Genomic DNA, 24,014 nt, shown 5'->3' with positions numbered 1-24,014 from the left:
CCCCCCGCCCCCGGTGTAAAAAGTCATTTCTTCTATCTCCTTTTTACTTTACCTCATAACTCTGTCACCTATTTCAGAAAAGACAGCCAATGGATACCCAAATGAAGAAACCTCTCTGCCTGTCAAAATGCATCCAGAGTTTAGTCTTATGTTAATACTAAATGAATACATTTGCAAGCATAAAGCATGTATTTAGAGATGCTTTTTTAACATTAATCTCTTTCTTAATGTTTCCACTGAGACACAGCACAGTTCTTGCATCTGGACCTACATTTGAATGACTGTTGAGTAAGCTAGTGTAGAAAGCATGCAGAAGAAATTTTTTAAGTACCATGAACAGAGCCCTGTACTAAAATAATCATTTTCTCTTTTCCACCAGTTGAACCAAGGCATTTGGGACTAGGTGCTCCCTACCTCAGACCTCTGTAGTCTTGATTCATTCTAAGGCTGTATAAGTTTTAGGTTTGCTGGGCAAAGCATCCTTCTAAGTTAGTCTCTGCCTCCTTTCCAGTAGTTCGTTCTAATACGAGCTAGTGCATTTTTTGGGGGGAAAAGCATCCAGACTCTATTGCAAACTTAACAGTGGGAGAAAAGCCACGACATTCCTCACCAATTGTTCTCAGAGTTAATTATTTTTCCTATCTATTTTGGGAATACTCATTTACTGGACAGTCAAGAAGGACTACTGCTTTCCTCTCTTTTACTTACTACCATCCTTTACAATGTGCTTGCCCCCATACTGAGAGCTGTGCAGCTTTCTCATTCAGACTATGAAAACATCTCTCCTAAGCACAGTTACATTTTTTCCCTTAGCTTGTACACTGAGATGTATTGAAATATATATTATCTTATTATGTCACACATACAGACCATTGCAGTGTCTTGGGTGAGATCTCACACTCCACTGTAGTGTCAAACCTTAGTATAATGATCGTCTGTTTTCTTCTAGGTCATTGATAAATTAAGCTTGATTTAGGGCCAAGAACTGAGGTCACTGTGGGACCTCAATAGAAACATTCTGACTCAGTCATAATTCCTCATTTACAGATATATTTTGAGACCTTCTGATTTTGTATCCTGTGGGCTCTAAGACCATGCTGTCCTTTGGCAAAGGCTTCCTCATTTCTGAACCCCATTCAAATTCACCTTATTCCTCTCTTATCCTTCCTTTTGCGACTTATTTCCAAGACATCTCACAACCCTCTCTCTGCCCACTCTCTCTGCTCTTCCACACTGGTGTGTATCCCTGTCACACAAGGTCCCACAGCTGGCATCACCACCCCCCGGGTGCTTTCCCATCTGTCTGGTGCTCTCCCCTGCTGTCCAAGCCACTGACTCACTCGCCTGCACTCTTAAATCTGTCCACAAAAACCCTGTTTAGCCTGTAATGTATGTAAAGCATTTTCTGATACACTCTGTGAACTGGCTCTGTATAAACTGCCCTGTATTGTGATTTTGGGTGCTTTATATTCTACAATAACGGTGAGTTATTGAAAGAGTTGGCAGTTTTAACTCTAAATCTCCTTGAATTTGTCAGTTTAAGGCAGACACTTAACATCGTTTCACTGCAGGTTTTAAAAGTAATTTTCTTTTTCCTTTTTAATGGCAACATAACATGGACTAGGACAGCTCAGTTGACATTACAATTAGAGATAAGTGCAAAGAGAAATATTTAATTAATCTGACTACTACAGATGGGCTAAATGTAATTAAGTTTCCTTCACAATCAATTTTATATAAGAAAAGAAAATTATATCTACATATTAAAACCACTTCTCGTTATATATGAAGTTCATAGGACCTGCTTTGGCATAAGCATAAATTAGAAAAATTCCCCTAAAGTCATTGGAGTTAAACCAGTGCTACATCAGTACAAAATCAGAAGCTGATTCCTAGTCTTTCAGGGTTTGTATACATATACAACAGTAAAAGCAGAAATTAGGAAGGAGACGTGGCATTACCTGTTAAATCCTGTTTGCTGGGAGGTTGTGCCTTAGACTATGAGAATATTATGGTGGCATAACGAGTTACCATCCATCAAGCTACGTAACTGGATTAGGTTCACAAAGAGGGAAGCTATTAACGTTTTTGCCTGCAGTTGTGGTGGGTTAAGAGCATGCACTTGGTTGAGTTACAGAAACTCAGCTGACAGGTAGTAACTTCCTAAGCCATTAGGATGTGATCACATTCAGTCAGTGCTCTAGACCTAATTTAGTGCCGTTGTGTATCCCAAATCACCGTATTCTCACCTAGCAAACTCGTATTCATTCAGGTTGTGTTTAAATCAAACACACATCTCAGTCCTTAGGAGGTGTTTTGTGCTTCAAGTTCATTAGGAGGAAGTCACAACCGAAGAGCAAAGCTGTAGTAAAGTTGAACAATTATTATTTCAAACAAACTCTAGTATCAGGAGTTAGGCGGAGTGATAACTTTGTGTACTTTCTGTTGATTTATTATACAGTACATTCAGAGACTGAAAAACTGAGATATTGACTATATAAAAATACATTCAAACACATAGTAGAAAAACACTGTTAGAAAATCATTTTATTAGTTCCAACTGTAGGGATTGAATAATGTCATTTATTTGGCCTGAGGAAGTGTTAGTGTTATTGTTTGGTCTGTAGTAACAGCACAAAAGCTTTGGGAGGGAGGAAGTCTTGAATTCCTTTTTTAAGGACTGGAATATTCATATGAAGGTAAGCCACAAGCATATTCACAGGCATCCTGGTTCTGCAGATGCTGGAGCACCAAGTTCCCCATCAGAGCGGTTATCCATGGTGGTAGGGTTAAACATGTGCAGAAATATTTTCCTGAGCAGGGAGAGTGCAATTTCTTTTAGAGCCTCATTAATGTACACTGTACTTGTACCCTGATTGTACTATAACTGCCTTTCCCATTCCATCTCATAACTTTCTGTTAGCTTTATCCTACCTGCAGACTTAAGGGCATGTTTACCTGTTCAAATATCACTACAAATATCATTGAAAAGGTCTTAGCATTATAACAGATGCACGACAGCATGGTTTGCACTTGCTCTTGCGGAGTGCACCTGCAGTCTGTTAGCAATGGGATGTCCATTAAATAATGCCAAGAAGTCCTTTGCAGTGGGGCCTTTCCCTCACCATGGCTTCCTTCAGCATCACGTTATTCCCCATTTCTTGTTCTCCTCCTTTCATTGTCATGACTGGCACGATTTCATCTTAAGTTTGCAAGTTGATCAGTCAGCTCATCTGAGCAGGTTGTTTTCTCTTGTCCTGCCCTTACTTCAGACTCATTTGGAAGCTTCAGTAGCTCCAGGAGATTGCTTGAAAGCTCTGCTGAGTTCGAGGCAGGCGAGCGCCTGCATCCCAGGTATGAGGAGGCCGAGCACGCTGCCACAGTGCTGGGACACGCAGGGTGCTCAGCACCGGTTCACAGGTCACCCCCCACCCTGCCAAACCACGGTTTGCCTGCTCTTCTGACATACCTTTGCATTGCTGCTGCGCATGCAGGTCTTTGTCTAAAGCTGAAAGTTGCAGCCTGTCACTGTCATTAATTTCTTTGATACAGATCTCTCTTTGAAATTTGCCTGGATCTCTTTTCATCATTTTCTTTTTCTTTCGTGAATCAATCTTGACTGTTTGTTTTTAAGGAAAATACTATTTACTACAAGCTTTGAATTCTCTTCCAAATATCCCTTCAGTCACTTCAGACAGTTATTGTAGCTTTCTCCAAGCTTTTCCAAGTGCAAGAAAATATATGACTCAGCATAGCCTTGGGTTGATAACCAGTGCTGCTAAAATATTGATGTATTTCTGACCCATCCATTGGCATTTTAATAACCTATCCATCACAGAGATATTGAGTCCATATATAAGTAATATGCTATTATTACACAATATAAATAATACTGATGGGAATGGTTTTCATTGTTGCTGAGCAGGGAGGGCTCCCCAGGGATACTTACAGTTTCTGAAAATCATACCCTGATGTATTTGCATTCTCCTGTGCGTGGAAGGCCAAACATCACCGGTACTGAGTGGATAAAACACTCTGCAGCCTTTTCACAGGCACACTGGTGGGTTTTCAATGTCCTTGTACAAATGCTGATGTTCCCAGTTAACAGCCCCACTGTCTGCTGCATGCTACGTATTACAGCTAAAATTTGAGAAGCAGTTTGGATTAATGCATACAAATAAGCATTACACAGTCATGAGGGTTATTGCTGCTTAGTCTCTTCTGAATTTACTCTTTGATTCAGTTTGCTTAGATTCCTGGCAACCCTAATTGGACTTAACTGAGCCTGTGGTGAAACAAGTCAGCACAGGCACTGTTTAATGCTTAGTTGAAATCTGTAAAAGAAAGCAAGCAAAAGTAAGTTGGAGACTCCTGTGGATTTTTTTTTTTTCACAAACAACAATAGTATTGAACAATTGATCATGTGAGCGTACTGAAAAACTCAAATCCTTCAAGTATTGGGTCATGGTGTTGAGTTTTTTAGGTTGTACTGCATAAGGAGTTCAGAAGAGAAAAATTGCTTACTGCAAGGAGAAACTTAAAGCCCGTTTTTTACTTTCTGTGAAAATGTTCTGGACATGGTTCTTCGAGCTCCATCGCTGGCTTGTGCTCACTGGGATCAGTACAGAGGGAGTGGGAGAGCACTTACACCTCTGGGTTGCTCTGCAGCAGTGAAAATGAAGGTCATTGATGTTACACTAAGTAGAGTTTATTGCTTAGAGATGGATTTGATTTTCATGTGACTAAACAAGTGCATTTATTAGTATGTGTGTTTGTGAGTATGCCTGCATACATGTATATGCACGCACCATATAAGCATTTACACCACTTCTTGTAGTATTCTGGGTTTGACATTAACCATGAAACTTCAAACCTATTGTAGTTAACATTAGTAGTGTCTTCTTCATGTGTGACAAAAGTTGAAGGGGTAAGAACTCTGCTCTTTTAATGAACTTTAAGGCAGAAGAAAAATTTTAAGTGTTATTGCTAACTATTTAGGTTTTGCTTGCCAGAACCTAATGATAGTGGATGTTTTATTAAAATAACAAACGCAGTAACATGGAGGTAGAGTCTGATTGAATCTGTCATTTTCATGGCCAGTTAATAAAGCATCTCAGTAGTTTAATAGAAAGAAGCAGCTGTGGAAGTTACTGCATGCTGCACTGGTGAGCTGGGGAAGCCACGGCTGCCGAAATCAAAACCGCTTTGTTCTTGGCTTCCCTCACCAGTGACCCCACCCAGCACCTCCTCAATGTCCTTAGGTGTTCCAGTACCTAGATAATTTGTACTAGTTGTGAACACAGATCCATTTTCAGCAACATGAGTGGTTGTGATAGTCTCATATTTGCAGCCATGAATTGCAAGTAATGATGAGTTGAGAAGACTAGAAAAGCCAGGATTTGAAAAGTAGATGGCACAGAGCTGTTCATATCAGGCCCCAAATCTGTGACTTGTTCCATGTTCTTGCTATTAGCTTAGAGCTGACAAAATGCCTTTTTCTTTTCCAACTGTTATTTTATTTTATTGAGGATTTAATATAGATATTCTGCAGCGTATGGAAAGCTCAAATACAATCACTGTACAGCATTTGCCCCAACATGGTAAGTAAAGAAGTATATTGCTGGAAAGTAATCACTGGAGGGGTAGGTCCATAGCTCCATTGCCAATTTGTCAGGCTGCTAAAGTTGATCATCCATGTAGAACAGAGATTGCTGCATAATGTGTACATTAGAGAATGGGCTGTACTGAGCACAAACTGAGCCTTCCACGACTGCAGTAGAAACATAGCTGACGAGGTAATTTCATCACATTTGTGGCATTTTTTCCATCATATTAAATAAGAAATATATATGTATATAAAAATGTACAAGCAAAAAGATTTATTTTGTTTGATGGAAAATATTGTGTGATTCCATTGACACAAACTCCTAACACAGGAGATATTAGTATCATTCCTTATAGAAAGCTTCCTGAAAGGATCCTTTCCCCAGCAAGGAAATGTGAAAGTCTTGTCCTAAATCTATGAGCTACAGCAATGCAGAGAGGAGTAGTATGACTGAAAACAGAGCAGCTTGTTTTGGCATGCTGTGCCTTTTTTTTTTGAGGTTGTTTAAATTATTTAAGAGTGCTGTGAAGTGCTTTTTATCCTCAAGTTGATCTTTGTGGATTTTATTTTAGTAGTAATATTAAAAATATTTTAATTGTCTAATTTACTTAGAAAAAGAAAAATCCCAGTTCATCATTATCCCTTGCATACGAAACAAGGTACCTGGAAGATGTGAAACCATAATCTCAGACTCGTCAAAATGTGAATCACTTTATTATATAATCTGTAGTGCGCCATGAAGGTGCCTGACTGCCTTTTATATAAAATAAATAAAGAAATGCTAATAGCAAACCAAAATCATTTACACCTCTGTAATACATTTTAGTCTGCACCTATGCTGTGATGCACTTTGTGGTAACTGACAGTAAAAACTTCAGTATACAGGCTCCCCTGCTGTATGAATTACAGTTTTTGCTGTTTGTAGTAGTTTGCTCATACTCCTGACTGTTGTCTCCTGAGATTTAAAAGAAACCCTGCTGTTTTGTTTACATGGTGAGTTTTTTAATAGTTGGTTCCTGATATGAAAACTTAACTAAAAAATGTGACTATTGGTTGAGAATTGACTACTGTATTTGTAGCATTTTCAAGTGAATGAGTTTGATGTTACAAAATATAAACAAGATTTATTTGTTTTTCTGGGTTATTCTTCTGGATTAAAAATCTCATTTCAAATAGGATTGGCTTGTTGAAAATGTTATCCTCACATGAACTTACTAATATGATTTGCATTATCATAAACTGCCTCCATATGTACCTTGTGATTCTGTACCAGTTTGTTTTACCTGGTTCATTTTAATGGGTATCATGCTGAATTACAGTAGTTTCTTTTTGGATTTTAGGTTTGGGTTTATTCTTTTTTCTTTTAAATGGTCTAAGTTGAAACTAAAGTCTTTAAATGAGCTTAAAGTGGAGCAATATTTTATTTTGGCTTAAGAGGTCCCTGTTTGCCCCAAAATATGTGTTTTATTCTTTTACTTCAGCTCAAAATGTGAAAAGTATTTTTCAGTTTTGTGCAAGTTGATTTCTTTTCTAAATTTTGTTTGATTGTTTGGAAAAAAGCTAGAAGTTGCATTACTCAGACAGTTCTAGTTAATAATTCTTAAATACCCAGTGGCCTGAGCCAAATATGTGGTGCTAAGAGTCCGTAGAGGAGGTGATGCTGCTGCACCTTCTGCCTCACTGCCTGTGGAGCATCTTCTCTGAGCCTAGCATCTTTCTTTGGTTTCATTCTGCAGGGTCGAGAGGGGAGATTGAAATAAATTGTCATCTAATCAATGAAAAGATTTTTAAAAAGCAAAACACAGCACAAGAGAGAAGCCGTGAATGCTAATCTGTAACCTAGAAGACTCCTACTTTCGATTAACGTTTATATTTTGGTTAGCAATTTCTTCCTCTGATGACTTTGTAGCCTTTGCTCCTAAGGCCATAAGCTGTTCCTGTTGTATCCAGAGCTTTGTACGTTCGTGGTGCTGTTGCGACAAATACCATTCTCACCATGGGTTAGTCAGATACGCTTCTGGGACTTCACACCCCTACTAATGGAAAGCCCACCCTTTTGTAGCCCTGAGAGCCTGGAGATGCAAATGAAACCAAGTGCAAGTAATTCAAACCAAAATAACTCTATTAGCAGAATCTGGAAGAGTTTATAAGATAGTCACTTTGCTGACAAGTAAACTGCAAAGAAAAGATGAAAATTGAGTCTGACTGGAAGAAGGAAAAGTACTTTCCCTTTACTTGGTTTCTTTTTGTGTACAGCATGAATGCACAGTTTGTTGCCAGGCATGTAAGCTGTTGACTGAAGCAGAGAAGAATGAGGACTCTATTAGGGAAAGCAAAGTATTTAATTGTTATTTTTATAGCTATTTCCTTTTCTAAGAAAATCTTCATATTCTAATATTTCTGTGACTTTTCGTTTTTATTTCTTACATAAATGAGAGAATCAGGTCAGCTCAGTTCCCGCATCTAATGGCTTTTTGACAAAGAAAAAATTAATCAGAATAGCTACTGTGGAATAAATTACTCCAAAATAGCTTCCCCATGGATACTGTTATTCTGAAATAAGTATGCCTTTTTTCTGATTAGTACTTATTCTGCCAGGCCAATGTTTGTCAAGTTTCACAGATAGACAGCAGTCAGCTTGTGGAAATTAGTACCTTCCAGAAAGTACCTTGACTCCTTGAAACAAGACTTGTCACTGCCATGACCATTCCACTGGCAAAGCCCAGCCCTGAAGGGCTACCCCTAACCACATCAAAGCCCTCTGCAGGGATTGTCACCAGTATAAACCAAAAGCAAGAGATTTCAATTTCTTTATCAACTTTTCAATTCTAGTAAAAATCTTTAATATTTGCAGTCTTGGAGAATCTACTAGTAATTTGATGCTTTTCCGTTCACTGATTAAGAATATAGAGAGTTTCATTCCTTGGACAAAAAAGAGGAAACAACAAGAGGAGTTATTTTTTCCCTCACAGTTCCAAGCCTGCTCCTCAGGTTTCAACCTAAAAAGCTCTCTTGTTTTTTCATCAGAAGACAGTGAAAACCCCTCTGGTTCCTATCGTGAACTCCTCCATCCACCTTCTGTGTGGTTTTGTTTAGACTGGAGGCCCCTTATTGTTTCAGCTTACTGATTTCCGAGCAGATTTCAATAGCTTTCTAGGTTTTCCTGAATACAAAGTGACTCCAACACTCAAAATCAATAAACTCAGCATTGCCCTGTGAAGTTCTTCTCCCACCGCTGGCAAATGGGGACTGGGGGAATGTGGAAAGAACTTAAAGCATGCACTGACCTGTAGCTATGCCAGCTTTGCTGGATCCAAGGGTCTTAGATTATTGTTGCTAGCTCTCTACAGTTGCCCTTGGCTCATTATCAGAAAAACTAACCTGCTCTATCTGATTTCCTAGCTGCAGTAGGATAGATTTGTTAATATTTTTTGCTTAGCCAAGCAGTTACCTTGCTCAAGGTCAGGCAAGGATTTTCAGATTCCAGGAAAGCCCATTTCATTATACTTATTTGTTCTGTAGAAGGGCTGTTGCTTTCTTTTCAAAGTGAATATTTTATGCTGTTATTTACTGAACTTTCACTGAGTGCAGAATGCTCTATTGAGAAAAGAGCAGAGATGGCTGAGGGTTGGTCTCTCACCCATTAGAGTCAATGACAAAACTACAGCAGTTTCCCTGATAACGCAGTTTGCCCTGAGGAGGTACGGTTTTATAGGCACCAAAGCGTTGGTACAAACGGAGCATGAAAAGTCAAAAGATGAAGTCAAAATATTTGACAGTATGTTGATCCTATAGCATTCCGATTTTAACACAAGGGAAATCCATACAGTGATATGATGACTCCACATTTATTCAGACTGACCTTGTTAAAAATACAAAGAGATGTCTTTGTTGAAGGATACAATGCCTTAATCTTGCTTTATATGCATTGGTGTGCTTGTCAGTCCAAGCAAGTTAGCAACTGCTAAGTCATAAAATGGATGTTTAAAAATATAGTTGGACATTTTACCGTACCTTATTAAACCTGTTTCTGGTTGAGTATGTAATTTAGGCAATTTGGATGTCTAAGCTGGTGATAGAAGCAATTAAATACCAATAGCCCAATTTTAAGTTTTATTGAGGTGCTTAATTTAGATGCACTTCAGTGCTTCACTTTTCATCATAAGCTTTGGACATTTAAGTAAATTAATTTCACCCACAAATGTTGTTGCAAGTTTGTCCATGAAGAAATGTAGATTTTTTTTTTTAACAAAAAAAATCCAATTATTTCTCTTATTTTTCCACTTGAAAATGGAGGGAGAAGGAATAGGTTTATTTTCACTTTCCAAATTTGCTTTCCTGGTGCAAACATCCATGGAGAAGACTGTATCTGTCAGGTCACCGGGACAGAGCCTGCATCAAGGTGTGTATTTGTATATCACCAACTACAAAAGGACTGTAGGCATGATTCTGCCCTTTGGATCATTCCAGTATTGCAACCAATAAATGAAAAGTAAACATCCTAAAGCACTGATAAAACTATTTTAGGGCTTAAAAATAGAAGTCAGACAACTGTAACAAGTACCTTTTTTTTTTACTACTGTAGTGAGTATGCTTATGAGAGTTAGATAACATTTCAGACTCCATTGTTGCAGACTGGTTAGTAAGTGTATGTTCTTCACAGGTGTGAACAGACAGTAGGGACAGTAAAGGACTATTAGAGAGATCAGCCGCACAGTGTGGATCATGCACCCGTTGGACTAGCAAGTATCGTGTAGTGATCTTCTTCTTCTGCCTGTTCTGCAGTGAGGAGAGTCCAACTCTTCCCTATTCACTTAGTTTCTAGGTTCTATTTTCTCATTGTTGTGTGGGGATTTTATGAGGTAATACAGTGTTAATGACTAGAGAGAAATACCCCTCCTGGACTAAGCATGTATGTTAATGCTTTATTGAATTTGAATATGTCATCATCAGCATACCTTCCAATTGATTAAATACCTCCTGTGCTCTCCAGTAGTAAACACAGTGCTTTATTCTCAGAATCGCTCAATTTCCTGAACTTTCCATTCTCTCCATTCAGATGGCTTGACAGACTGTGTAGACCCTGACTGTTGTCAGCAAAGCAGTTGTTACGCAAGTCCTCTCTGCCAGGGTTCGCCTGATCCCCTTGACCTTATTCAGCAAAGCCAACCGCCTTTCTCTCAACATCCTCCAAGGCTCTTTTATGATCGAATCAGATTCCTTATTGGGAAGGAAAGCACTCATGTAATCCCAGGAGATGTCTCCTTTGAGAGCAGGTGAGTTTTCTTTTAGACAAAAGACTTTTCTGAATATTGAGAACTGCAGTGAAATTATTTAACCAGGAAAAAACAGTGGTACCTGGATAGCTGAGAATTCTTGAGTGGTGATCAAAAAATACTTTAAGTAAGGATAGCAAATGTTTAAGTCCCAACAGCTGAGGATCTTGTTTATCAGATTCTCATTACTACCTATCTAGTTCATAAAAGTGTCACAGCAACAAACTCTACTACTCTTATTAACAAGACTTTGACTTTTGTGGAAGGTAAGCTATCTTGTACGTGTAAAATAAGTGGGGGAAGTTGAGCCCTTTGTGCTGTAGGTACATATAATGGCAAGAAGCAGAAGGACAAGTTGGATTCATATGCGTTGTATTCAGTCACCTTTCTGTCTAAAAGAATTTGATTGGTATTTACAGTTGTAATATATTTAACACGTTTCACTTACCTATAATGCAGCTACTTAATTAACAAACTTTTTTGGTTTTACTACATGTTGAGAGACCAGGGTGGAGTTTACTGTTTTGTGCTGTGGGTTACTTTCAAGCTGTCATGCAAACAATAGAGCGCTCTCTGAGTTTCTGCAAGATTGGCTTGCCCTTTAATAGGAAAAGACTATGCAATAAGAAAAGGGCACTTACTTGCTCAGAAAACCTGGTAACACATATTTTCTTGAACATTTGAAATATAGGAGCACATAAGTTTTTATGCTGTAGTTCACCTGGGAGGCTATAACTTACATGCTGACAAAGAGATCCACAAATCATCCGCATCACCTAACTATCACCCTGTCAACTAGGCCTATGCATTAGATAAACCATGTTGCAGTAATAAGGACATAAGAATTTTTTTATTTTCACAGTATACAGCACTTAGGCTACAACATCAACTTCATTTCATAGCTGCACACAAATTCAGTGCACTTCCTCTTTGTAACTTATTAATTTTTAATGAAGTAAATATGTAAACAGAGTCTTTATTGATCTGAAATACCTAAACATTTAATCACTATTAATAATGTAACAGAATGTTATAAATATGTAGAGCAACAGGGCATGAAAATGAACTCCACGAACAGCACCCACCTGCCAATGGTGGGTCTCTCGGCGTGTGTCTCGCTGATGAACAGGGCCACTGCACGTGGGGCAAGGTCCTTGGCTGGCTGTACGCGCAGCGGAGCATACTGCAGTTTAAACCAAAAGTCACCAGTGAAAGATTTTCCTCATCAAAATGCCTCACAGGGAGGAGTTTTCCGAGAGGAGGTGAGCACTCAAGTCGCCTGCACAGTGTTCTGTGACACTGCAAATGTTAGCAGCCAGATTGCACGTAATCCCATCAACGTGCTTTTATAGATATAAGGAACTGATCTTTTAAAGCTATCATTGATTGGGTTTAACTTGGATTTAAAAGCTTTTTCTGAGTATCTAGTTTCTTTACCCTGATATCTGCCATGCCATTGAAGAACGAAGAGCGGCAAAGGCCCTTGTGTGAGCAGCAGCCCACCCTCACCATGGTTTGATGCTTTTATACCACTAAGGAATACGACTTCTCCTTGCATTGGTGCGTTGTTCACACCCCAGATATCATTTCCTCCCACTGTAGAGAAAGTACTAGTTAGTTTGGTGAGAAGATCATTGGGATTCAGATGAGGCTGTCTGTGTCTTTGGAATCAGGGCAGTGCCTGGAGACTTGCGCTGTGCCATGTCTCCTGGGTTTTGTCAACAGTAATCTGCAATGTAGTGGGCACCCCGAGGAGTTCATCAGTCCAGACTTAGCTTGATCCTCAAGCCTTCCAGGCTGTTGAAAAATTGCTCATCCAGAAGTCAAATATTATTAAAAACTGCCAGAATTTTCCTCAAGGATGAGAGATAAGCAGAGTCTCAGAAGGAGGCAATAGCTTAGCTGTGCTGCTTCTGTTCAGAAATCTTCCTCTGACATTGTCAATCTCACTGTCATCTAGTGTCTGTTCTTCTCCTGGGAATTAAGATTACTGAAAAAAATATAGAAAGACAACTGTTACTACAATAAAAAAAAAAATCAGAAATCTGTGATCCTGCCTATCTGGTACACACCAAAGAATGCTTGGGGGTTTTTAATCTACTTTTGGCTATTGCTGAAAAGGTTGTGTCCAGGCAGATGATATTAACTCATGGCTGCCTGCAATGCCACTTATTTTATAGCATTGGTGATTCAACAAGAAATGTTGGAAGGACTGGATGAAATAGTGGCATTCATTTATTTCAGAGCCCTGGCATCTATTCCCACTGGTGCTCAAACTTTGCAAAGCCCTATCTGGCTTTTTTTTTTCCTTTGCAAGAAGTCTCTGAGACCATTAGGAGGTTTAAGGAAGAAACATCTATCCAATGTTTTCAGCCTTGTGATTCAAATAACATTGTACAGTGTTTTACGCTACCACAGGTCAGTGGAACTCCAATAAGGGTGATGTGTGTGTGTGAATCTCACTGTAGATAAAACCAAAGTGATGTTGAATATATTTCGGAAAGCTATCAAAAAAATGGTGAAGATTATCTCTGTCCTTCAGACTGAAAGTGTTTGGTCTCTGCCATATCCTGGCATTTTCAACATCATCTGAAATACTAAAATTAGTTGTTCGGACAACTGCTGGGACATCTATACTTTTGCATTTGCATCTTAGACTTTAGCTTAGGTCTAATTTTTAAGCGTTTGGCTTCTATAACGCAGGCAGGGTGTTGCGTTGAGCCATGGCTAAATACTAGACCAAAATTAATGTTAAGGAGCTGAATGTTTTCAAAACATATTTTGCTTTTTATTACGTCAAAGGTATGTCATTTGCACTGGGTTTTTACAAACTCCCAACTTAAACTGTGACATGCTGAAAGGTGGATTAGACAAATTCTGAATAAATGGAAATGTACTTGCTTACATCAGGAATGGTTTTGACCTACTGCATGTAGCAGGGTATAGCAGATTATAATGTTTTTATCAACTTCTGTTCTCAGGAAGGTTTTTAGCTTGTTTCTTTGCTGCGTATTTTAATGGGTACTGCTGGCAAGCTGCAAATTGCCTACAAAAAGGGTCCAGGGTATGGTACTGAATTAATTACCCTTCAAAGGCTGCTTACAGCAACATAGCAGGAAGAAATGAATGTACCTTACTAGCCTTTAGCTTAATTTCTCTGATTGAAGATTTTAATCAGAAATGTAATACAGTAAATGACATCATCTGGTAATGTGACACTTGCAAATTCACAACTTGCCTGACAGAGTTCCACATCTGAGCCTAATGTCTCAGCCTGAGGTGCTCAGAGAATATTGGAAACCTAACACACAAAACAAAAGCTAAAAAAAATAGCAGATAAGTAGCAGAAGAGCAAAGCGGAATGGTGGTGGAATAATAAAATTCTTTACAAGTAGTGAAAGAATGCATCTTGAATTTTAAACTTCTATTTATATTTTAAATTAGAAATGTCAAACAAACTGCCTGACAGCAGGGAGCTGAGACCCGCAGAGCTGAGATCCTCAGTTACGCGTGGAATGACCCATGAAGCATTGACAGAGAAATCCTACTTCTTTTAGGCCACCTGCAACCCGTGGGAATCTCTGCTTTCTCTCAAAAAGCCAACTGCTCCCTCTGGAGTTGCAGATTTAGTACAGCTTGCCAGGGGACTAGAAACATTTTTAATGCATTTGAAAACACTCAGGCAGCTTACCAGGGACGTGTTCCTTCCCAGCTCCTCCAAATTAGAAAAGACATTTTTGCAGTTACTTGCAAGTTTAAACAAGTTGGACAGCCTTAGTCCAAGATTATGCAATCGTTGCAAATAGGTGACTGATGGACAAGTAGTATCAGTTATTATCCCCCATGAGAAAGAAAAGCAGGTCAGTCACAAGCATGTAGAATAAATCTTGGAGACTGAGAACAGAAGAGGGACATACAGCACACTGAGGAGGCATAATGATCTTTAGAGTTTTCTCTGTTAAAATTAAGAACAGCAGGGAGTGGTAGCAAGGTCCACAGCTCATCTGGAAAGAGGGTGAATGTTGAAGCAAGGAAGCGTGAAGTGGCAGTTGAATATGAAGGGACATCACTGCAGGGAACATGCTCTAAAAGCCCTGGTAAGGAAAGGAATTAAGTGAAGTCTTCTGCAAGCAGCAAAGCTGCAGGGATCCTGCATGCCAGCATGCCTCCGGGCACGGTGGTCCGCTCTGTGAGCTCTCAGGGCACTGGGAAAGGAGGGAGAACCTGCTGCAGGCTGGGGGCTTGTTTGTTACCTCCCCGAGCATTTGAGATTGGTGCTGGTCATAAAGTAACTGAAAAATGTTTTCATACCTGCAGTAAATGCAAAAATTAAAACTAATTCTGATCAAATGCTTAGTCAGAGATTTAGTAGGTGCTGGTAATTTAAGAAGAGACCAGAGAATAGAAGACTCTTCAACTTAGAGTAGGTAATAAAAAGACAGTAAATAACGAGGACAAATGTGGCAACGCGGAGGCAGGCTTAGAGCATTTAAAATCTAAAAGATTGCAAAGACAGTTCAATACAGATAAATGTAGAATAATGAGGTTTATGAGTCTTTATCACATACTGTAAAAGTGTGTGGCTTGTAAAATATGACAAATAAAAAAGGAGCAAGAAAGTTGAAAGATAAGTCTCAATATTATTTATGAAAAATGAGAAGTAAAGTGAATGAGTAGAGGAAAGACTATGTATGAAATAATGAAGACTGATGAATTGTTATCGCACAAATCTGTGTGCTTGATAAAATATGAGGACAGAGTCGAGTCAGAAGACAGGTTTGTGTGGAATGAGCAAACAGGAATATGAGAATAACGTACTGAATAATGATGACTCTTAGGGGTCTCTCTCTCACACACCAATGTGTGTTGTAAATATATGGAATGCACTAATAAAGGGATTAGAAAAGGAAAGGCAGGTCTGTTGATGTTGGAAATATGACAAAACAATAGAAACCGGTATTTTCTACTCTAACAAATCAAAGACTAATTGAACCTGGTGGTTCTGTTGAGTGAGTCTTGTGAGTCTGTTGAGACACACAAGAGCTTGATTGCCTTCAGTGGAGCAGCAGGCTTTGCCCACAAATAGGGCCACAACCAATTTAGTTAATGTAGAAAACGAAATGGTGGTAAATCAGAACTCTGTTTTGCCTACCGGCAGTAATGCAGCCTCTCCCATTCCTCTGGGATTTATCAGCATCTTTGCTGAAAATCAGCATCTTTCTGTGTCCTGGGAGCGTGGAATTCATCTTAGCAACTGTGGTGAATGGTGCACTTGCCAAGGGGCTAATTTTCACCAGTTGCGTTTTCTCAGGCCATAGTCAGCCGGGTTTGATGATATCATAGTGATAAATTAGTGTCCTATCAAGTGGCTTTGGAGAATGGGATCTTATGAAAGAAGTCAGAATTTTCAGAAATTTATGGTCTCCTATTTGTGCATATGATTTCATTGGATCCTAATCAATTAATCTGTCAAGGGATATTTTTTAAATTCATATATAAACTCCTAAATAATTTTCATCTAAGGAGCCATTAAGTTTTTGTTTTAGATTATGTATTTGCTGTGCAAAGGTAGGATGTGTCTGGTGAGGTCTACCATGAACTTTCAAATTGAGAGAGAAACATAACAATGTCTAAATTTATGCTTATTGTTTATATTGAGTAATTAATGCCAGTTACCTTTATAAGTATATTCTATTGTTTTTGACCTTAAATGTCTTAACATTATCCAAAGATTTCCACATACACTGTTCACTTCATTGTGTGAAACCAGAGTTCCAGGAAATATGTGCAATTGTATCATTGGAACCCAAGACCTGGATCTGTTTGGCTGGTGGAGGTACACTAATGTAGGGTACCTGACGGCACGGGGCAAAATAGTGAAAAGTCTTTCAGTGGAATGTAGCTGTGTAAGCCCTTAGAAAATCCCACTAGGTCCTAATCTGCACCATGAGGTTATTTTACATCTTATTCCTCATCCTTGATGAGACTTGTCTCCTTTATGTTTCAGTCTTCAAATATGTAAAAGGCTAAAGCTGAGAAAAAGAGAGTCATTTCTTCACCATTTCTGTGGCTAGGGTGAAAGTAATAGTCTTAAAGGGCAGCAGTGGAGATTCAAATTAGACAGTAGGAAAAACTTGTCATGAGTAAAGCACTCGTACAGAAGCATTGGAATGGGTTACTTGGTGAGGTTATAGAGTTAGACAAGCATCTGTCTGGAGTAATGTAGGTAGAGTTGATCTTACCTGAGGCAAAGGAATGGACAAGATAAAGTCTTGTATTTCCTTTCAGCTCTCATTTTCTATGATTCTGTGATCCTGTTAGCCTCCGATTAGACCCACTTAGTAATGAGTTCACTTTCCTGTCTGTTGACATTGATGCGTTCTGCTGTGCTACCATATTCCAACCCCTTTACTGGAATGGGAGGATTTTTTATGCTGGAAAGTGGATGCAAGTCCAGCACATCCCAGGGGGAATTTAAAAGGGCATAACATGTGATGGGGGAATTGAGAAAAATGTATGTTACACTTGATTAGGCACTCTCTAAATTTACCTATATAACTTTCTGAAGTTCAGTGAAGACCATGTGTCTCGCTGCTGCCTTATCACGTTGGTTCAGCTTTTTTCTAATAGATAGCAATGCCCTATTCTTAGCAGCAGAGAATGAGGTTTCATTCACCCCTTTCACAAATCATCACCCCCTAGAGCTGCAGCAAGCTAAATCACACTGTCAGTGAAACCTTTGCAGTGCTGTTCAATGGCAGAACAAATGATATCCTGAAATACAGCCGGAAATGGAAATATATTCTCGATACACCAGCGATTCATGGGAGAGTCTGTGTGTCGTCTTCATGAGATAATGGTTTTTCAAATCAATCTTTTGGACTTGTTTGAATTTTCATTCAAAGGCAACAGTCACAATGATATCAGAGTAGTTCTGTCTGCCTTGGACAGAAGTATAGCACAGTTTCTGAAATCAATGCCCTTCTCACCCCCTGATGTGTCTAAGATGTTGCTTTCTACTCTTTTTCGTACAGACGGGCATGTGTCATTCGAGGCCAGGTGGTAGCAATAGACGGAACACCTTTGGTTGGAGTGAACGTCAGTTTTCTGCACCACAATGAGTATGGATACACGATCAGTCGACAAGATGGAAGGTCAGACTTTAATGTATGGTCTTTCACTGTATAGTTAGGGCCATCTACCACCTTCTATTCATGTACATAATTTTCATAGACATCACTGTTCACAGCGTGGATTGAGGATGGCATCTGGCCCTCTGCTCTGGGAGCACATTTATTTAGAGCTTTCTGGGGTAAAGGGACCAAAGAAGAAAGAGAGGAAGAAAAAAACCTCAACACAAACAAGGTTACAGTGACATTCAAACACCTGGAGTCAAAATGTGACAGTACTGCTGTAACAGTACCTTCTTGACATTTGAATAATTTCACTAGTCAGGTTTTCCAGAGAATTCTCTGTCTTCCCTCTTTTCTTCTGTTGTTAAGTGTGAATCTTCCAAGTAGTTTATTGAGGTGTCAATGAAGTTAAATCCTTTAGTTGGTCACCTGAGCCACACAGGTAAAAGCAAGGACAGACTCTTTCCAGAGCCAAAATGGTTAAATTGCTGTTCCAGAACCAGTCCTGAGCAATCCTGGCTTCCCCTTCTTCCCCAACCTGTAGGGCTGAGTTCAGTTCTCGAAGAGAGATGAAATTCCTATATATTCTATATTGCACACAATAGGGTCATGATTTGCTCCTGAACTTGAATTAAGCTGTTAAGGGCAGTTTAAGACTGTCCTTGGCTGTGTTGTGAATTACAAGAAATCAGAAGCTTTTTAAGAGTGTAATTTGTCCCTGTTTCCACAAATTTTTTTTTGTTTGGCTTTGTCAATTTATAAAAGTAAGGAGCATGCATATTTATTTTACCTTAGTTTATTGACTTTCAAATCGCACTACTGAAAGTTAGTAATTATCATTTCCTCTTTACGCTAGCCTGGATAAAGTTGTTGCATTAAAATATGCTACCTGTATTTCGCTGTGAATGTAATCGGTGTCATTTGGGAAATGTGATGAGATATGCATAATTAAGTCTGACTTCTTATCACAGTTTGTTACCATCAAAAGCCTCCATAATAGATGCATTCAATAATACAGAGAGTATCTATTTACATATTACCTTGTGTTGCCTGACTATGGATGTCAGAAACGCAGGAAATTGAGACTCTGTACATCATGCCTTCTACGTCCCACTGTTTTGCAGCCCAGATATGCCAAAGGTTCTTCACAATAGCTCCCAGAGGATCACCTGCCTTAGGTACAAGAGCTGATTCAGTTTTCAGTGCAATTAATTGGCATCTTTGCCAAAAATTTCATATCCTGCACAGAGGGGTCTCCTGCTCAGTGTACTCAACCTTTTCCTCCTGCTACTTTTAGAAAAAGGGAAAAGGATATGTTAATAGAGAAAAGGCCTAACAGGCTTTAAGACTTCTTATTCTCCATGCTGTACCTGCATAGATTATGAGTAGCATTCCTTTTCAGGGACAGGAATTTCTTTTCATATAAGCCAAAGTAACTGGGTCCACACTTTTGTTACAGATGACTCATTAGTATTGATTCTGTTTGATAAATAGAGAGGAGATAGGCCGAGTAACAGTGAAGTACTGTACCTTGCTATTGATGCATACAGGGAGAAAACACAGAGAGGTAAAGCTTCTTCGTGAAGAAGGTGGTGGTGCCAGGAAGGTATACTTGAATGATTTCACGTAGTAAATTAAGGGCTGTAATGAGCAACTTCAAGTTTTTGTTTGTGATGCATTGAAAGTTGTGGTAATATGATGATAAAACAAAAAGAAACAAAACAATTTATTTTCTCTTTTCCAGTTTTGACCTTGTGGCTGTTGGAGGCATCTCTGTCACTCTAGTTTTTGACAGATCTCCTTTCTTATCTGAAAAAAGGACTCTTTGGTTGCCTTGGAATAGATTTGTCATCGTAGACAAAGTTGTAATGCAAAGAACAGAGTTGGACATGCCGTCTTGTGACATCAGTAGTTTTATCAGCCCAAATCCGATTGTACTTCCTTCACCCTTGACAGCATTTGGAGGGTCCTGTCCCGAAAGAGGAACCATTATTCCAGAACTACAGGTAATGAAAAGACTTTCAGATTAAGTTTGTTCAGTTGCAGAACAAGTTCTAGACAATTTTAGAAGCTGATACCGAATAGTGAGCAATTAACTGCTGTGATGTTATTCATTTGTCAGAATGACACCAATGCATATCTCTTTAGTGCTATTTCACAAGATGCTTTTTTCTTTTTTTCTTTGTTTATTTTTTGTTAATGTGTTAAGGTTTTTTATTTCTTACCTCCAAATAGAAGAAAGTGGGGAGTCCTAACATGATTTCTTATTGAAATCCTGATTTGTTTATAGTGATGCACAAAACCATTCCTAGGTTACAGATAAACGGTGCAACTTCCCCGTACATCAATGTGCGACATGACCCAAGGTGGTTTGAAGACTCCTAGGAATGTTTCATCCATTCACATCTTCTAGTTCTATGTCTTTTTTCTTGGCACTCCCTTAAGTGTTTAGAAGCAATTTCTAATTAACCTTGTTTTTAACTGTTCTTTTACTGGGGACAAGAGATTGTATGAGTCAAATATGCAACAGAATTTGACTACACAGGTTTCAGATCATGTTAACCTGCATGATTTTTAGTATGTTGTTTGAGCAGTTAAGAATTCAAGCAATAAGGCCTCTTTTGGGTTCTTTTTAAATTTCGTTGAGCAAGAGCAAGTCTGGACGGTATTTTGGAGGCTATCTGTAGACATCAATATTTCCAACCTTTTCTCTTTTTCTCATGAAATTGTTACTACTGATTAAGAACCTTTATTCTACATTTAAGAGACCTCTGATTGAACTCAATTATGTCTAAACGTCTCCATAACTATTAAAAACATTATTGTGTTTCAGCCAGTTGATGGCCATAGTGTTGCTTCACAGAATGTACTAGGTGAAACTAATGAACATAAATTAAGAATAACTGATGCACACTAGTGAGAAAAAACTGGGTCACACTACTCCACGTGAGGTATTCCTGGGTCTTCTGTAAACAGTGAGGTACCCAAAGATGCAGCCTACTCAGAGAGAAACTGCCCCAGTCCTTGTCTTTGTCATTGGAGGGTTCTTAGGGTGTTAAGGTTCATTGTACAGCACTGGGAATGCTACGAATGCTACAAAAAGTAGCCCAGAATAATAGGAGGAGAAGATACATTAGCATGTATTAATGCATGAATATTTCTTCCTGCTTTTCCATTACAAAATGAGAAGAGATGTCAGATGTATGACAGAGGGGGCAGCTGGGATGTTAAGAAGGGGAACACTGCAAATCAGGAGCAATAAAGGGAGCAGGATTTCCTTGGCAACACTACATTTCATATGTCGAAACGACAAGTGCTGGCAGGCCTCCAGCTGTACTGCAGCAATCCTATGACAGTGATACTGTTGCAATGTGTAAATAAAATTGTTTTGAAAGTGAAGTAATCTCTTGTTAAACAAGAAAAATTTCAAAACTGGGGAATATAAACAAAACAGTTTGTACTTTCCAAGCTTGATGAATTTAACATTGTGACAGGTTGGCTTGTTATTACGGAAATACACTAAAATCATTAACCTTATTAAGCACAGTCTAGCTTTCAGTGGCTTTTGAGTGACTGCAGTAGCATCCTCCAAGAAGCTGCTCTCTTCTCTTGCCTGCTCTTCCTCACAGTCTGGCCCAGAAGAGCTCCTTTTTCTTGGGAGATCACAAGAACTAAATCCCTTTTTGTAGCTCCAAGGCCCACATCATTCAAAAGGTCAAGGCCAAGTTTCTTTTTTTTTTTCCCTCACAAGGCTCGCAGTCTTTGCAGCCCTTCTGGTTGCTGAGGGCTTATCTTCATTGCAGCCAGGAACTGATACTACCCCACAGTGGGCATATCCAAGCCAGCTTTAATCCAAGTGATTCAGACAGCGGCACTGACAGCAGTGCCGTGGGATTTGAACTCTGTTGCACACCCCGGGGACTTACCTGTTAGCTAGATGACTCTGACGCCCAGACTGTTTCATCTTCACTGCCGTGTGTCCCCAGTTAGCTTGTTAGGTTCCTTATGCTGTGCCTTCGTATGCCGTGCCCCTTCTGGCTGGATCTTAGCCTTACTGCCAGCACTTCTGCACGGAAGATGGTTTAGCAGGAAGGTTCGTTTTCTTTCTTAACTCTCCCCAAGTTAGAGTTATTACCTACAATGCAGGACAGTATCTTTAAATCATAATGTAATATATAAAGTGTGTGTGTATTTAAAAAAAGCTTTTAATTGTATTCTGGTTGAGAGCACTTGTTAAGTAAACCAAATAATAAAGCCAAGGTAAAGCTGTAGAGCTCATATGTATGAATATGTCCACAGAGATAGTATTTGCTCCTCGGTAGATAAGAGGAAGGCGTTAGAGGAGAGGCTTTTTATCCAAATAGGCAGACTGCCATCCAGTAAGTTGACCAAGCAGTTGCCAGTGTTGGACATTTTGTAATATGCATGGCTACCACATTGCTGAAATAAACACAGAAGACATCAGTGTTTTAAATGGTGCTGTATTCACATCATGATTGTGAAATGTGAAATCAGCACCTGCTGTTGTTGTTACACTTTTGCATTTTTCATGGCTATAGATATAATGATGTGGTTTTTTTCCAAGGTGGTCCAAGAAGAAATCCCAATTCCTTCGAGTTTTGTGAAGCTGAGTTATCTCAGCAGTCGAACACCAGGGTATAAAACTTTGCTGCGCATTATTTTGACACACACAACCATCCCTTCTGGAATGACAAAAGTCCATCTGATAGTTGCTGTTGAAGGACGTCTGCTTCAGAAATGGTTTCCTGCTGCAGCGAATTTGGTATACACATTTGCCTGGAATAAGACAGATATATATGGACAGAAGGTTTCTGGTCTGGCCGAGGCGATGGGTATGTAGAATCACCTTGATGTGAGCAGAAGCGCTCGTACACATCAAGCCAGGAAAATACGGCTTATAAATTTTGTTGCTGCCCTTATGTTCTTTTAAGTCAAATGCCTCTTTAGCTAAAGTGACTTGTATGGTTTCCTAAGAACATTTATTTTCTTGTTCTTCCAATGTCATCTTTCTAATTTAATCAATTTGAAAATCCCCTTTTCCCTTGGAGATTGGTTATGTACTAACGGCATTATATTCAGCTGTCTTCGTTTTTGAATGTTACTTTGAATATGACCTTTGGTGTGTCATTGCTTCTGTCATTTTTTGGCTGTGACATTTAAAATGTCATTTCCACTTAGAGTTTACAAAATTCTAACTTTTAGGCATCCTTTCTTACTACATTTCACATCCCCAACAGTTAAAACCAATTGATTTGTTGTTTAAAGATGTTTGTACGAAAATCACCATGTTTCATAGGCTTTCTTTACCAAGTAGCACAAGCAGCTATTTTGAGAATTGCTACAGAAGTGCTATCTGTGCAAATACATTTTATTTAGCCATCCATTTTTTTCATTAATTTCATAATTTGGTTTTTAAAAGGCTTGCCATTTTTTTAATTGAATTTGGGGTTATATTGCTTAATGGACTAATCTTACAGATACTTTCCATTAAGATTATTTAACTTACCAGCAAAGCTTAGTATTGTGAATAAGCCCTATTCACTTCCTTAGCAGTTTTGTTTTGCTTTTTAAGTCAGGGGAATTATAGCATGCAGCATTGGCAGGGTCAGGCTATGAAACAAGAACAGCAAGGGCTACATGAAGCCATGTACCCCCATGAGGAATATGCCTTGTTCTGTATATGAAAATGCTGTTCTGAGGGGCAGCCAGAAGCTCTCTTCAGGATCTGCAGTGTAGTCCATGCAGGCAGCGTGCCTGCAAATGGGCCCATGCAAAGCCAAAAGGTGCCATCCAAGCTATGCAAGCCCTGCAACTCCCAGAGCATGGAGTGCGTGACTGTGTTGTCATGTGCTCCCAGCCAGGTGGTCTGCGAGGCAGCTGCATGGAGAGGAGATGGGAGAAAGGAGGATATAGCACTTTCCTAGTCATTTCTACTTAGAGAATGATGCAGACATAACCACTGGTGTCCACAAAGGGTTA

General features: G+C 39.1%; 1 protein-coding gene across 1 annotated transcript in view; it reads left to right on the top strand.

The window, feature by feature from the left end:
- Positions 1 to 24,014, top strand: part of LOC104167891 (teneurin-1-like) — a gene marked incomplete at its 3' end in the record, with an annotated part of 162,577 nt that overhangs the window by 123,708 nt on the left and 14,855 nt on the right. The window contains exons 17-20 of the mRNA XM_009708288.1: positions 10,665 to 10,881; positions 17,916 to 18,035; positions 19,759 to 20,020; positions 22,600 to 22,867. Coding sequence (XP_009706590.1) covers positions 10,665 to 10,881; positions 17,916 to 18,035; positions 19,759 to 20,020; positions 22,600 to 22,867 — 867 coding nt within the window. The remainder of the gene's footprint in view (positions 1 to 10,664; positions 10,882 to 17,915; positions 18,036 to 19,758; positions 20,021 to 22,599; positions 22,868 to 24,014) is intronic.

Source organism: Cariama cristata, unplaced genomic scaffold (assembly GCF_000690535.1).
Source record: "Cariama cristata isolate BGI_N322 unplaced genomic scaffold, ASM69053v1 scaffold6799, whole genome shotgun sequence".
NCBI lineage: Eukaryota > Metazoa > Chordata > Aves > Cariamiformes > Cariamidae > Cariama > Cariama cristata.
This window is presented reverse-complemented; position numbering and strand designations above follow the sequence as displayed.